The sequence below is a fragment of the Chiloscyllium plagiosum genome, unplaced genomic scaffold, assembly GCF_037043375.1.
Source record: "Chiloscyllium plagiosum isolate Xiang-an unplaced genomic scaffold, Cpla_swu_hap1 HiC_scaffold_28, whole genome shotgun sequence".
Lineage (NCBI taxonomy): Eukaryota > Metazoa > Chordata > Chondrichthyes > Orectolobiformes > Hemiscylliidae > Chiloscyllium > Chiloscyllium plagiosum.
This window is the reverse complement of record NW_028270166.1, coordinates 28,727,434-28,744,355: the sequence shown is the minus strand read 5'-3', so window position 1 is coordinate 28,744,355 and position 16,922 is coordinate 28,727,434. Positions and strand designations below refer to the sequence as shown.

Below are 16,922 nucleotides of genomic sequence, written 5' to 3'. Positions count from 1 at the left end.
TTGACAAAGCTATGCTGATTCAGTCTTATTTTATCATACACTTCCAAGTACTCTGCAATCTTATTCTTTAATAATGAAGTTTAAAGTCTTCCCGAAACTTAGCTCAGGGCTAACTGGCCTACAGCCTTCTGTCTTTTGCCTCCCTCCCTTCATAAACAGAGGAAACATTAGCCATTTTTTAGCCCTCTGGCACCCTCCATGACTCCAGTGATTCCTGAATGATCACCACCTATGCCTCCACAATTTCCTCAGCTACCTCCTTCAGAACCCTGAGGTGTAGTCCATCTAGTCTGGGTATTTTATCCACCTTCAGACTTTTCAGATTCCCCAGCAGCATCTCCTCAGGGATGGCCACTACACTCACCTCTGCCTCCTTACTCTCTTGAAGTTCTGATATGCTACTGGTGTCTTCCACCATGAAGGCTGATGCAAAGTACTTTTCTTTGAACTCCATTACTACATCCCCAGCCCAATTTTCCCAGTGGTCCACTGTCCACTTTTACCTCTCTCTTACCTTTTAGATATTTGAAAAAACTCATGCAATCTTCTTTTAGATTACCAGCTAGCTTACCCTCATATTTAATCTTTTCCCCACTTATTGCTTTTTTAGTTATACTCTGTTGGTTTTTAATCCTCTGACATCCCACTAATCTTTGCCACATTGTATACTTTTTCACTTGTTTATTGCTGTCCTGACTTCCCCTGTCAGCCATAGTTGCCTCATCATCCCCTAATTATGTTTCTTTTTCTTTGGGATGAATTTTGCTATACTTCCAGAATTATCCCCAGAAACTCCTACCATTGCTGCTCCACCATTTTCCCTGAGATCCCACCCGCCCAACCCCACCACCTCCCCGCCACCGCACCCCCCCCCCCCCCCCCCTCCCTCCACCCCTCTCCACCCCCAGCCCTTTCCAATCAACTCTGGCCAGCTCCTCTCTCATGTCTTTGTAGTTACCTTTACTCAATTGGAATACTGTTACATCTGATTCAAGCTTTTCCCTTCAAACTGCCGAGTGAATTCTATCATATTATGGTCACTGTCCCCTCGGGGTTCCTTCACCTTAAGCTCCCTAATCAAACCTATCTAATTAAACTTCACCAAATCCAGAATTGCCTATTCCCTTGTGGGTTCTTACCACAAGCTGCTCCAAAAAAAACTCATAGACTTTCCATTAGTTCCTTTTTTGGGATCTGCTACCAGCCAGATTTTCTCAGTCCACCTGCATATTGAAATTCCCCATGATTATTGCAAAAGTGGCTTTCTTACATGCCCTTTCTACTTCCTGATTTATTTTCTGCCCCACATTATGACTACTGCTATGGGCCTGTAGATAACTCCCATCGGGGTCTTTTTTCTTTTGTTGTTTGGGGAAAGATTTAAGAAGGACCTCAGGGGCAACTTTTTCACACAGAAGGTGGTGCATGTATGGAATGAGCTGACACAGGAGGTTACGGAGGCTGGTACATTTGCAACATTTAAAAGGCATCTGGATGGGTACATAGATAGGAAGGGTTTAGAGGGATATGAGATAAATGCTGGCAAATGGGACTAGGTCAGTTTAGGATATCTGATTGGCACAGACAAGTTGGACAGAAGGGTCTGTTTCCATACTGTATAAGTCTATAACTCTATAACTTTACCCACGCAGATTCTACGCCTTCTGATTCTATATCACTTCTTGCTATCAATTTAATTTCATTTCTTACTAGCAAGGTAACTCTGTCCCTGTACCCATCTGTCTGTCTTTCGACAGGACACATTCTTGGATATTAAGTTCCCAGCCCTGACCTCCCCAAGCATGCCATGCCTCTGTGATGGCCACAACATCATACCTGTCAATTTCAATCTGTGTTATAAGCTCATTTACCTTGTTTTGCATACAATGTGCATTTAAGTACAACACCCTCAGTCTTGCTTTGACCACCCCCTTCTCATAGTTGTCCCCTTATGTGCTCTGCCTGAAATTAGATTCCTGCCATTTTCCATATTCTCCATCCTATTACTCATTGTAGAAACATTAATAACCGCTCCTAAGCTCTCCACCACATTTAACTAGTTTAAATTCCTTGTGATCATCCTATTTAGCCTTTCCGCTAAGATCCTTGTCCCAGATTGGTCCAGGTGGAGCCCATTTGGACAGTACAGTTCCCTCCTGTACCAATACCGATGTTGGTCGAGTTTCCACTCCAACTTAAAGTTAAGCTTCTACATGAGTCAATACTTCATAACACACTGTGTATGTGTTGAATTAGATCCAAAGTTGGCTTAGAAACAGGATACAAAGGGTAATGGTCAATGGCTGCCATTGTAAATGGAAAGCTGTTTCATGGTGTTGGTACCCCTGCTGTTTGTTTTATATATTAATGATTTGGACTTGAATATGGGGATCACAATTGGGAAGTTTGCAGATGACATAAAAATCGGTCATGTAATGGATAATGTAGAGGTTAGCTGTAGGCTCCAAATGATATGGATGGGTTGGTGGAGTGGGCAGGAAAGTGTCAGATGGAGTTCAACTCTGATAAGTGTGAGATAATGCATTTCGAGAGGCCAAGCAATAAAAGAGAATACACAATAAATGGGAATATAGTGTGAAAGGTAGATGAAGTGAAAGATCTTGGTGTACAATGTGCACAGTAGTGGTATAGATAGATGAGGTTGTAAAGAAGGCATATGGAATGCTGCCCTTCATTGGCCAGGTATAGAATACAAATGTAGGGATAAAATGATGAGACTGCATAAGACACTGGTGAGGCCACAAGTAGAGTATTCTGTGCAGTTCTGGCCACCACATTACAGGAAGGACATAATTGCTCTGGAGAGATTGCAAAGAAGATTTACTAGAATGCTGCCAGGATTAGAGAGATTGTAGATATGAGGAGAGATTGGAGAGAATGGGATTGTTTTCCTTGGAAAAGGGAGGTTGACAGGTGACATAATTGAAGTGTACAAATTTGTGAGGGTGGTAGAGTATTGGCAGAGAGTTCAAAAACCATGGGTTCAAGCTAAATGGCAGAAGGATTAGAGGCAATGTGAGGAAACCCTTTTTAACGTAGAGGGTGGTGGGTGTCTGGAATTTGCTGAGTTGGTGGTGGAGGCAGAGATCCTGACTTCTTTAAAAAGTACCTAGATCTGCACCTTAACTGCTATAACCTGCAGGCCTATGGACTGTGTGTAGTACGTTGGGATTAGAAAGGGCATCTAGGTATTTTTGCATCAGCATGGACAAGATGCACAAATACACCCCTTCTGTGCTGTATCATATTGTTCTTTCGATGTCAGCAAAGGCAGCAGTAGCATTAAATTTATGTGCAAGTACCTTACCATTTGTCTGCTGACAGTCCCATATTGCATGGGCCCCAATCTGGTGGAGCAGGTGACCTGCCTGCTGAAGATCTCACTTAATTATTATTATAATTCTATCCATTGAATGCAAGTTAGGTGGCTTCAATGAAGGCTGTGTTATCTACTCTTCCTGGGAGGTGAGAACACAAATTTGCTTTATTATTGTAAATACAGTTTGAATGGTTGCATCCTTTTCTGGCATTGTTCAGCCCAATTGCTTTCAAGATTGCAGAGGAATCGGTAGTTCACTTTTCTTTAATGCTCTGCAGTCGCTGTGGTAATCCCATTTCCCCAAGGGCAGGGATGGGAGTGAAGGAGACAGCTCTAAATGAAGAAGTGCTGACATGTTTAGGTCCATGTCTATGCTGTGAGGTGGAAGTGACTGGGTCTTTGTCATCTTGTTGCTTTTGTGAAAGTCAAGCTGATGATTTGGAGCTATACATCCTGCAGCTAGTACGTACTATAGATCATGCAAAAGCACTGCAGATGAACTGCCTTGTTCTGGATGGAGCAGAGCTTCTTAAAAGATGTTGCAGCTTCGTACTTGTGAATGAATGGTGAATATTTCACTAGATTTCTCACTTAAACTTTGTTGATGAAAGAGATATTGTGGGGAATTATGAGTTGGGCACTCATCACACAGTAGCTAGTATCTGCCCAGTGATGCTAATGGTTACTGTCATGATGCTGATGGTGGTGAAATTGGTGATAGTGATGTCATTGAAGGTAGGGACTGGACTTGGAAATGGTCACTGCCTGGCACATATGTCATGTAGTTTTTAATTGCTGGGTTGGCATTGTGACTAACACTGTTTGCCATATCTAGTGAATTCAGTAGCTTTATAATATCATATGGAATGACCTGAGTCAGTTGACTACGGACAAAATGAGGCATTAAGAGAAAGAAGTATGCCCTTGGCATTTTGGCAGAAGCTACATGTAAACATTTTTTGATAGTACATTTTTTGTTGGAGCCAAGGATGGATCCTTCTTCCTTCTTCATTAGTTACATGTTCAGTACAACTATTTTTGACTGGGTTTGGTAGAGATACATAAAATTAGAATGTAACTAAGAAAAATATCTGGCTGGTGTATGTTACGTAAGAAGTGCTGTCCGGCAGCCTCCATTTTACATCTCCCTGAATAATATTGTTCAATTTGTTTCGATTTGAGTTTCTACATCCAAACAAATACTCCTGAAAATAAGTTTGGATATATGTTTCCCTAAAATCCATAGGATTAATTTGACCAGATGCTGATTTATCACAGATAGATTCCTGCAAATGTAAAGCAGACTGGCCATCATTCCACAACCAAACGATGTGCATTGAAATGAATATTACTCACGGGCCTCATTTTCCACTTTGGCATAATTCCCAACTTCAGTAAAACTTATGTTTCCAAGGTGCAGAATTCCAGCAATAATCTGTAGTACCATCAATTGAATCTCTGCTGTTATACCTATGACTTGCATGGCATTCTATGAGGGAGAAAGAACCTTGGTAATTGCATAGCATGTTAAATTAAGGCTTGGATCAAGTCAATTAGTCAGTTTAAAATCATCTGGTTAATTTGCTATTACTTCCTTAAAATGTACAATTCAATGAATATCATAAACCATTTTCTGTATTATCAGTGTAAGTCAGTGAATTTGTTTAAAATCAGATACCTCCCTCAGTGTCAGGAATTGCAAATTGACTCATTTCCTAACTTTATGGTCCTGACTGTGACTCTTCCTCCGACTCCCAAAGATTTGGATTGACCTCTTCTCTAGCCAAGCTTGAGGCGGTGATGGAGGTAGTGAGTGGTTGGTAAGAAGGCCTACCCTGCTTCATTGAGATATCGGCCCAGTGCTCTGCATATTTTTTTAGACCGTTAAACTAGTCTCACCTCCCTGGCATTTGGCCCATATTCCTCCAAACCTTTCCTATTCATGAACTTATGCAAATGTATTTTAAACTTTATAACTGTACCTGCATCCATGAATTTCCCTGGCAGTTCATTCCACATGCAAATCACTTTCTGCGTAAAAATGTTGCCCCTCATGTCCTTTTTAAATTTTTCTTCTCTCATCTTAAAAACTCCCTAGTTTTGAGCTTCTGCACCTTAGGGAAAAGATCCATGCTATTTACCTTATCTATGCCACTCATGATTTTATAAACCTCAATAAAGTCACCCCTCAACTTCCTACACCCCAGTGAAGAAGGTCCCAGCCTATTCAGTCTATTTTTACATCTCAAACCCTCCATTCCCAGCAACATCCTGGTAAATCTATTCAGAATCCTCTCCAGTTTAATGATATCATTGCTATAACATCAGTGGTTAGCACTGTTGCCTCATAGCACCAGGGACCCAGGTTCGATCCCAGCCTCGGGCATCTGTCTGCGTGGAGTTTGCACATTCTCCCCATATCTGCGTGGGTTTTCTCCGGGTGCTCTGGTTTCCTCCCACAATCCAAAGATGTGTGGGTCAGGTGAATTGGCCAAGCTAAACTGCCCATAGTGTTAGGTGCATTAGTCAGGGAGAAATGGGTCTGGGTGGGTTACTCTTCAGAGGGTCGGTGTGGACTTGTTGGCCCAAAGGGCCTGTTTCCACACTGTAGGGAATCTAATCCAAACAGGGTGACTGGAACACAATATCCCGATAGAGGCCTCACCAATGTCCTGTACAGCCTCAAGATTTTGTTCAGTGTTTAGCAAACTGCTGCTATTGAGCATCAGTAATTGTTTGACCATTTAGCCCTGTATCCACTCCCACATCAACTGAAACATTTAATAGCTGGCCAGGCATTTGATTTGCCAGATCAATACTTGACTGAGGTCAAAAAAGATTCTGTTTGCACAACTTGAAGGAAGGAGTTGGCTTTGTTTGATTGACAACGTTATGACGTTGAAATAAATTGTTCTTTCTTTGGTTTTTCAATGCTTGTTTATTTATGAGAACCAGATTAAGAGGTGTCAAGAGTATTACAACACTAACAGTATCAAGGCCTATGGTTGATTGGCACTTTTCTGAAGGTGTAAGATGAACAGTTTTCCATAAGGAAATTTTCGAAGTCTCTTTGCTTCTCGTGCTGGTTTCATGAGCATTTGCCAGGCTTGCCAATGCCTCACTGGTTCTGTATGTTGTGAATACTCGAACAGTGGGCATGGAGGATGCATGGGAGGCATTGTGGAGTAAGGGTATAATGAAAAGAGTGTGTAAGTAGCAAGGGTATAATGGAGGAGGAGGTTGCATGGTGTATGGAGGAGATATGCAGGGACTCTAGCAAGACCTGTTAAATCTCTTTGCTAAAAGTTTCTCAAATCCACAACAGGCTACCCCCAGGTACACAAAATGACCTGGCAGGCAGGGCTCACACTGTTTTCAGGACCTCACCCATAGAGTCATACAGTCATACAGCATGGAAACAGACCCTTCGCATGCTGAGACCGGTACACAGTACTCTAAAAGTGGCCTCACCAATGTCCTGTATAACCTCAACTTGACATCTCAACTCCTAAACTCAATGGTCTGAGAAATAAAGATAAGAGACCTTCTTAACTACCCAGTCCACCAGTGTTGCAACTTTCAAAGAACTATGTACCTGAAACTCTAGATCTCTCTGTTCTACAGCACCACCCAGGGCCTTACCATTAACTAGACAAGTCCTGCCCTTATTTGTTTTACCAAAATGCAATACCTTGCATTTATCCAAATTAAACTCTATCTGCTACTCCTCAGCGCATTGGCCCAATTGATCAAGATCACTTTGTAATCTTAGATAACCTTCTTCATTGTGTATTATATCACCAATTTTAGTATCATCTGCAAACTTACTAACCATGCCTCCTAAATTGTCTTCCAACTCATTTATATAAAATACAAAACAAAGTGGACTCAGCACCGAACCCCGTAGAACACCACTGGTCAGGAACCTTCAAGAGTTTTTTGGAGTAGACTGTTCACAGGTAAAAGGATGACTGGCAAGTGGGAAGCTTTCAAAAGTGAGATAATGAGAGTTCAAAGGTATTATGTTAGAATGAAGGTTAAGGCTAGCAAGAGGAAGGAACAATAGATAAATAAAGATATTGAAGCTTTGGTCAAGAGTAAGAAGGAGTCATATATTAGATATAGACAATTGGAATCAAATGAATCTCTTGAAGGTCACAGGCCTTCAGTCTGAGAAACAACTCTCCAACACCACCCTCTGTCTCCTACCATCAAGCTAATTTTGTATCCAATTGGAAAGCTCTCGCTGAATCCCATGTGATCTAACTTTACTAATTAGACTACCATGCAAAGGCTTTATTAAAGTCCACGTAAACAATGTCTATCTCTCTGCCTTCATCAATCTTTTTGGTAACATCTCAAAAAATTCAATCAGATTTGTGAGACACAATTTCCCATGCAGAAAGCCACACTGACTATCCTTAATCAGTCCCTGCCTCTCCAAATGCATGTAAATCCTATCTTTTAGAATTCCCTCCAACTATCTACCCACCACTGATGTCAAACTCACAGGGCTGTAGTTCCCAGGCTTCTCCTTACAGTCTTTCCTAAATAAAGGCACAACGTTAGCTACCCTTCAGTCTTCCAACACTCACCATTACAGTAGATGATACAAATATCTCTGCTAGGGGCCCCACAATTTCTTCCCTAACTTTCCACAATGTCTTGGGATCACTTGATCAGGCCCTGGATATTTATTTACATTTATGTCTTTAAGATCTTCAGCACTTGCACTTCTGTAATGTGGACTGTTTTCAAGACATCAATATTTATTTCCTGGAGTTTCCTAGCCTCTATTACTTTCATCACAGCCAAACGTGACATGAAATATTCATTTAGAATTTCTCCCAATCTCCTGTTGTTCTATACATGATGACTTTATTGATCTTTACCAGTGAACAGTCGACTCCAATCAACTCTTGAAGTTTTTCTGTCTCATACCACCAAAATTTGCCTTACTGCAATTAAGAACTTTAACGTTTATACAAGGCCTATCCATTTCCATAACTATTTAAAACTAATAGAATTATGATCACCGGTCCCAAAGTGTTCTTCGACTAACACTTCAGTCACTGGCCCTGATTTATTTTCCAAGAGAAGATCAAATTTTGCTCCTTCTCTAATAGCTACATCTACATATTGGTAAAGAAATTTTCTTGAACAAATTTAACATCTTGCCCACCATCCACGCCCTTCACATTATGGCAGATTATGTTTGGAAAGTTAAAATCCCCTCCTATTACAACCTTATTATTCTTACATATGTCTGAGATCTCTCCACATATTTGTTTTTCAATTTCCCTCTGATTATTAGGGGGACCTATAGTACAATCCCATCAAGGTGTTCATCCGCTTTATATTTCTGAGTTCCACCCTATAGCTTCACGGGATGATCCCTCAGAAATATCCTCTCTAAGTACAGCAATAATGTTTTCCCTAATCAAAAATGACAGTTCTCCTCCTCTCTTGCCTTCCTTTCTATCTTTCCTATAGCATCTAAACCCCAGAACATCATCGTGTCCTTCCCTCAGCCATATTTCTGTAATAGCTATGTATCCCAGTTCCATGTTCCCATACATGCCCTCAGTTCATATGTCTTACCTGCAAGACCCTTGTCTTGAAATAAATGAAGTGTAATTCTTCAGAGTCACCTCATTCTCTAACTTCTACTTGCTTGCCTTTTCTAATAACTTGCTCTTTTTAAATTCAGAGCCATCCTAATCAGTCGTACTATTCTCAGTGCTACATAGGATCCCCCCCCACCCCCTTTCCCTACTACTTGAAAGGCAAATCTCTCCCCCAGGATATTGGTCCCCTTCCAGTTCAAGTGAAACCCATCCCTTTTCAACAGGTATTTTCTGCCCCAGAAAATATCCCAATGATCCAAAAACCTTGACCACCGTACCATCTCCTCAGCCATTGATTTATCTGCCTTATCTTCTTACTCCTACTCTAACTAGCATGTGGCATCAGTGGTAATCCAGAGATTACTACCTTTGACATTTTGTTTTTTAACTTTCTGCCTAACTTCCTATATTCACTCAACCCTTCCCTAATTATTCCCATTCCTGATGAAGGGCTTTTGCACGAAATATCGATTCTTCTGCTCCTCGGATGTTGCCTGAACTGCTGTGCTTTTCCATCTCCACACTCTGAACTCTAACCTCCAGCATCTGCAGTCCGCACTTTCACCTTTCTCTAATTATGTCATTCTTAACAATGTGTACAACAACTTGCAGCTTCTCACTCTCCCTTTGGACTATATGCTGCAACCGTTTTGAAACACCCTGGCACCAGGGAGACAATATACCTTCCTGAATTCATGCTTACTGCTGCAGAACCTCCTGTCTGTGCCCCTGACAGCAGAGTCCCTATTGCAATTATCCTTCTGAATCTAGACAAATCCTGTTTAAGATAAGATCTGTTTTGATGCCCAAGATCTGGTTGCCACTTCTATTTTCTTTTGAGAGACTATCCTCCTCAACAGTACTCAAAATGACATATATGTTTGAGAGAGGAGTATCCACAGGAGACTCCTGAACTACCTTCTTACCTCTCCTGATAGTCACCCATCTATCTGACTGAACCTGCAGTGTAACCATCTCTCTAAATCTATTAATCATCACAAACTGTGTCTCCTCTATGCTCCTCAGTGACTCTTAACTGCCTTTCCAGCCAATCCAAATGGTCAGAAATGAGATAGATCCAAACACACCCCTTGCAGACATAGTCTTGAGGGACAGTCAACTGTTCCCTAATTTCCCACATTTGACAGGAGGAGCAGATCACTCTATTGATTGCCATAACTGCCCCTTAAAAATTGCTCACTTGCCTAAAAAGATGCCCACTTTTCCCACATCCAGTGTTTGTTGACTGGTTACTGCTTGCACATTATGCTGGGAGAACTTAAAAAAAAACTATATTCTATATTATGAGGCCTAAAAGAAGAAACTCTAAGAAAGAACCTTTCTTTTATAAAAAAGAAAACTTCCCTTTTCACAGTTTCTTATTTTAAGCGTGCAAAAGAGAAAAAAAATTAATATCTTAAAAATTCAGCACGTAGCTGAAACTCCTAGCAAACAAAAAACAGCCTCATCCTCAAATCCTTGATCAGTCCTTGAGCTCTCAAACCTCCACATCTGAGTAAAGGAATGTTGATCCCTGATCCTCGAAGTTATCTCAGCTGCAACTTTTGAAACCTTGATGATCAAGTTGAAAAGACCAATCTTCTGAGTTCCATGGGAACAACAAAAAAAATCTCTTCCTGGAGCCATTGACATCTTGACAAATAATGTGGACAGGCCTCTCCCACAAACTCCGTGTCATCCCTCCTTCCTCATGTTTCTTTTTGTTCTCAAGTTTCTTTTTGGACTATAAAAGTCCCAAAAATAATTCTAAATGAAAACTTTTCTGCTTCTCTAGAAAAACCCAAGGGAAGTCACAAGATAAACCTGCAAACTCAGGAGCACCTGCAAGATCCACACTAAGAATATCACAGGTAAGAAATTTGAATTTCCAGCAGGGATTTGAGCTGTGAATCTGACATCACTTTAAGAGTGTGTGAGGTTGAGCACTGTTACGATTTCCAAAACAAAATGGAGTGGCCTGCCAGCATTAAAATTGTGGCTTCCCTCTGTCTATGTTTCGGCCTCCTGATATGGGTTTGCCCAGTATCATAAAGATATCCAGCTCGGAAACAGACCTTTTGGTCCATTTTGTCAATGCCGACCATATATCCTAACATAATCTAGTCCCATTTGCCAGCATTTGGCCCATATCCCTCTAAACCCTTCTTATTCCGATACCCATCCGGATGCCTTTTAAGTCTTGTAATTGTACCAGCATCAATCACTACCTTGTCTATTCCCTCTATCCATGCCCCATGATTTTATAAATCTCTACAAGGTCACCCCTCAGCCTCCGACGCTCCAGGGAAAACAGCCCCAGCCTATTCAGCCCCTGTGAGCTCAAACCCTCCAACACTGGCAACATTCTTGTAAATCTTTCCTGAACCCTTTCAAGTTTCACAACATCCTTCCTGTAGCAGGGAAACCAGAATTGCACATAATGTTCTGATAGTGGCCTAACCAATGTCCTTTACACCCCCAACATGATCTTTCAATTCCTATACTCAATGCTCTGACCAAGAAAGGCATGCATCCCAAATGCCTTCCTCATCATTCTATCTACCTGCAGCTCCACCTTCAAGGACCTATGAACCTGCATTCCAAGGTCTCTTTGGTCAGCAACATTACCCAGGATCTTCCCATTAAGTGTATAAATCCTGCTCTGATTTGCTTTTCCAAAATGCAGCATCTCATGTTTATCTAAATTAAACTCCATCTGCCACTCCCCAGCCCATTCATTCCTGATGAAGGGCTTATGCCCGAAATGTCGATTCACCTAATCTTTGGATGCTGCCTGACCTGCTGTGCTTTTCCAGCACCCACACTCTCGACCCATTTATCAAGGTCCTATTGTATGCTGAGGTAACCTTCTTCGCTGTCCATTACTCCACCAATTTGGGTGTCATCTACAAATGTACTAAATGTACCTCCTATGTTCACATCCAAATCATTTATATAAATGACGAAAAACAGTGGTTCTTGTGCACCGATCCTTGTGGCACTCCACTGGTCACAGGCCTCCAGTCTGAAAAGCAACCCTCCACCACCACCCTCTGTCTTCTAACTTTAAGCCAGTTCTGTATCCAAATGGCTAGTTCTCCTTGTATTCCATGTGATCTAACCTTGCTAACCAGTCTACCATGAGGAACCTTTTCAGATGCCTTATTGAAATCAATATCGATCATAACCACCCCTTAGTCCTCAACAATCCTCTTTGTTACTTCTTCAAAAACTAAATCAAGTTTGTGAGACATGATTTCCCACACACAAAGCCATGTTGACTATCCCTAATCAGTCCTTGCCTTTCCAAATACATGTACATCCTGTCCCTCAGGAGTCCTTCCAATAATGGGCGGTACGGTGGCACAATGGGCGGTACGGTGGCACAGTGGTTAGCACTGCTGCCTCACAGCGCCTGAGACCCGGGTTCAATTCCCGCCTCAGACGACTGACTGTGTGGAGTTTGCACGTTCTCCCCGTGTCTGCGTGGGTTTCCTCCGGGTGCTCCGGTTTCCTCCCACAGTCCAAAGATGTGCAGGGCCAGGTGAATTGGCCATACTAAATTGCCCGTAGTGTTAGGCAAGGGGTCAATGTAGGGGTATGGGTGGGTTGCGCTTCGGCGGGTCAGTGTGGACTTGTTGGGCCGAAGGGCCTGTTTCCACACTGTAATCTAATCTAATCTAATCTAACTCACCCACTACTGATGTCAGGCTCACCGGTCTGTAGTTCCTGGCCTATCCTTACCACTTTTCTTAAATAGTGGCACCACGTTAGCCAACCTCCAGTCTTCTGGCACCTCATCTATGATTATCAATCATAAAAATATCACAGCAAGGGGCCCAGCAATCACTTCCCTAGGGATTTATCCACTTTTATGTGTTTTAAGACATCCAGCACCACCTCCACTTTAATATGAACATTTTGCACCACCCTTTGTGTGAAAACATTTCCCTTAGTGCCCTTTTAAATCTTGCCCCTCTCACCTATACCCTCTAGTTTTGCACTCCCCACTATGAGAAAAGTCTTTGGTTATTCACCCTATCCATGTCCGTCATTTTATAAACCTTTGTAAGGTCACTTTTATGCTCCAGGGAAAATAGCCCCAGCCTATTCACTCTTTCCCCATAGCTTAAACTCTCCAATCCTGGCAACATCCTTGTAAATCTTTTCTGAACACTTTCAAATTTAACAACATCGTTCCTGTAGCAGGGAGGCTAAAATTGAATAAAGTATTCCAAAAGTAGCTTAACTAATGTCCTGTACATCTGCAATGTGACATCCCAATTCTGAGACTCAATGCACTTTATCCTTGGATAAAGGGACCAAACTTGCACACAATATTCCATGTGTGACCTCACCAATGCACTATATAAATGCAGCAAGACATCCTTGTACTTGAATCCTTTCACTGTGAAGGCAATCATACTGTTTGTCTTCTTTACTACCTGCCCCACCTGCACGCTTACTTTCAGCGACTGATGCAAGAGTACACCTCGATCTCAATGAACATTCCCCTCTCTCAATTTATAGCCATTTAAATAATAATCTGACTTTCTATTTTCACTATCAAAATTCGCTACCAAATCAGGAATGTCTGTGTCTATTATGTATATGGACTTACAAAACAATTGTCCAGGTTCCACATGAGATGCTTACAAAAATTAAAGGATATGGAATTGAAATTGATCTATTGGCTTGGATCAAGGATTGGTTAGAAGCTAGGAGAGAGAAATTTACTGGACACATATTCAATATGCAACTGGGGTCCAGGGGTCTGTATTTGGATCACATTTTTAATAAAGGGTTTGTGAGAAGGAAAAGACAGCCATATATCTAATTTCACAGATATTACCTTTTTAAGGGGCAACATAAATAGAGTAAATTTGAGAAGGAAGGTGCAATGGGACATTGACAAATTAAGTGACAGGACAAAACCGTGACAGATGGAGTTCAAATGGAAAGTTTGAGGTTTTCCACTTAAGACCTAAGATCAGAGTAATGTTTAGATGGTGAGAAGGTAGGGGCTGTGGATGAACAAAGAGGTTTTGGTGTCCAAATACTGTAGTTTTCTAAAAATTAGTGGACATGTACAATAATTGATTAAATATGGTGAATGGAGTGTTGGTCTTTATCTAAAGAGAGCTGGAATACCATCAGGTAGAAGTTATGCTATAGCTGTATAGAGCACGAGTTAGACCTCTTCTGCAATACTGAACTCACTTTCAGGCACCACACTTATGGACAGATATACTGGTTTTGAGAGGGCTGCTACATTTTGGTCCATCCTGTTTGTACCTACTGGTACCAGGAGATTTACTGCCATGATATGTCATAGTGCAGCACTGATTGACCAGAATAGCATTGGGAGAACATTATGAGGTCAACATGCATTGCTTGGGCTTGTGTGCCCTTTACGTAGGAAGTTTAAGTGATTCAGAAAGCATATCTTCTGAAAGATTGAAAGTTTCAAAACTGAGCTTGATAGTTTTCTGTGAGGAAAGAAGATTCAGATGGAGTTTAAGATGCAAGGTTTGTGAAGGTTTGTAGCTCAGGTTGAGGTTTAGGGTGTAGGTTTGCTCGCTGAGCTGTAGGTTTGATATCCAGACGTTTCATTACCTGGCTAGGTAACATCATCAGTGGCGACCTCCAAGTGAGTTTAAGATATAGATCTATCATAAGCGAATTTGATGATTGAACAGTTTCAAGGGGCTGAACGGCCTCTTCATTTCCAATATTCATTTTTGCTTGTCTAAATTGCAATGGGTTAAAAAAAATGCAGATAGCAGAAACATGAACTGCCTGTTCAACACCAGACAACTGAGAGAAACACACAACAGTGGGTCAGCATCTGTGGACTGAATAAATAAGCTAAAATGTCATAACCAAAGAAAGTTGAAATCTGAAATGCTAACTTTTTTGCTTTCATGCATTGGTGACTGACATGCATTTGCAGCAGTTTCTGTTTTCTGTTTATAGATTAAAATGTGTCACATTGACAAAGATAATCACTCTCAATGGATTAGCTGGTTCTCTGGACATTGTGCAATGAGGATAAGGCATGTGAATTCACCCCTCATGGCCATGACACAAAGGACATGGAAAATAGCAGTTGGCAGATTCACTGACGTCTTTTTGCACAGCAGCCTAACAACAGTACTCACATTAAAATAAAGAAAAATACTGCCTCACTTACCATTGTTTCTTTGAATTCTTTTTTGTCATCTGTCCCATCCACCTTGTAGGTGCCTGACTGGTTTAAGTAGAAGTAATATGTAGGATCAGCAATACCTAGATTTTCAACCTGCTCTGGTGAAGCACCTTCGAGCAGCTGTTTAAAAGAAAAAGTCAATTTATTTTTGAGCCTATATTTCTGATTTCAGCATTTGTTTGAATTTAGCTTCCAATCATACTTGGAACATTGCATTATAATAGAACTCATGCTGATGTAATATTGGCATAATATTCTAATCTGTAGTGTTTTATAAAAAACATAAATATCACTTCTAAAGCATCATGGATCCATGATTTACAACACCAGGAACCATTTGGCTTGCAACCTGCCTATATAGACTCTTTACTTGCAAGCTAAGCTGTTCTGTCTCTCCCTAGCCATGTACCTTTGTTTGCTTCACATATTTATTCAATTTCCCGTAAATGCCATAATCATCACCTCATGCATTCTGAGCTCTAACATTCTGAATAAAGATGTTTTTCCAAACATCACCCCTCACAACCTCAGCGATACTTTTAAATTGATAACTGACATGGAAGCTTGGGAACTTGGCAAAAAAATAGTGTTGTCTTGAAAAGTGTCCATTTTACAGAGGACACTTAAAGCATATAAAGATGGATAAATCCCTGGGACCTGATCAGGTGTATCCTGGAACTTTGTGGGGAAATAGGGAAGAGATTGCTGGGCCCGTTGCTGAGATACTTTGCATCATCAACAGCCATTGGTGAAGTGCTAGAAGACTGGAGAGTGGCTAGTGTTGTGATTGAAGAAAGGTGATAATGAAAAGCCAGGGAACTACAGACTAGTTCGCCTAATGTCAGTGGTAGGTAAGTATTTTCGGGGGGGGGGAGTTCTGAGGGAGAGGATTTACATTTGGAAAGGCAAGGACTGTTTAAGGATAGTCAATATGGCTTTGTGTGTGGAAAATCGTAACTTGATTGAGTTTTTTGAAGAGGTGTCAAAGAAGATTGATGAAGGCATGGTGGTGGCCTTTATAGACTTCAGTAAGGAGTTTGACAAGGTTCCACATGGTAGACTAATTAGCAAAGTTAAATCACATGTTAGAGCTAGCCAACTGAATACAAAATTGGCTTCAAGGTAGGAGACAGAAGGTAGTGATGGGTTGTTTTTTGGACTAGAGACCTGTGACCTGTGATGTGTCGCACAGTTCAGTGCTGGATCCGTTGCTTTTCATCATTTATATAAATAATTTTGATGCGAATATAGGTGGTATGGTTAGTAAGTTTGCAGATGACACCAAAATTGGTGGTGTAGTGGACAGTAAAGAAGCTTATTTCAGAGTACAATGAGTCCTTGATTAGGTGGGCTAATGGCCAAGAAGTATCAGATTCAGTTCAGTTTAGACAAATGTGAGATGTTGCATTTTGGTAAGGCAAATCAGGGTAGGACTTATACACTTAATGGTAAGGTCCTAGGGAATGTTACTGAACAAAGAGAACTTGAAGTACCAGGTGCATAGTTCCTTCTGGAAGACTTTTATTGTATAAATTTGGTTCAGGGGTCATAGCAAGTAAAAAAATACCAATTTATTTAGGCAATAAATTTTCCAAGTTTTTGTTGATGGCTGTTTAAACTTGTTTTACTTATAAACTCATCTTAATTTTCCAACAAGATTTCTGTTTTATCTTACTGCTGTGCATCCACTGACCTCTAAGTAAGCATTTCTACTTGGATACATTTACTCATAGACGTAGATTCAGAC

The 16,922-nt window shown here is 41.0% G+C and overlaps 1 protein-coding gene across 1 annotated transcript in view; it reads right to left on the bottom strand.

Moving 5' to 3' along the window:
* Positions 1-16,922, bottom strand: part of myo1f (myosin IF) — a 145,012-nt gene that overhangs the window by 53,996 nt on the left and 74,094 nt on the right. Inside the window, exons 8-9 of the mRNA XM_087976073.1 lie at positions 15,161-15,295; positions 4,697-4,829 (exon numbers count right to left, since the gene is read on the bottom strand). Coding sequence (XP_087832199.1) covers positions 4,697-4,829; positions 15,161-15,295 — 268 coding nt within the window. The remainder of the gene's footprint in view (positions 1-4,696; positions 4,830-15,160; positions 15,296-16,922) is intronic.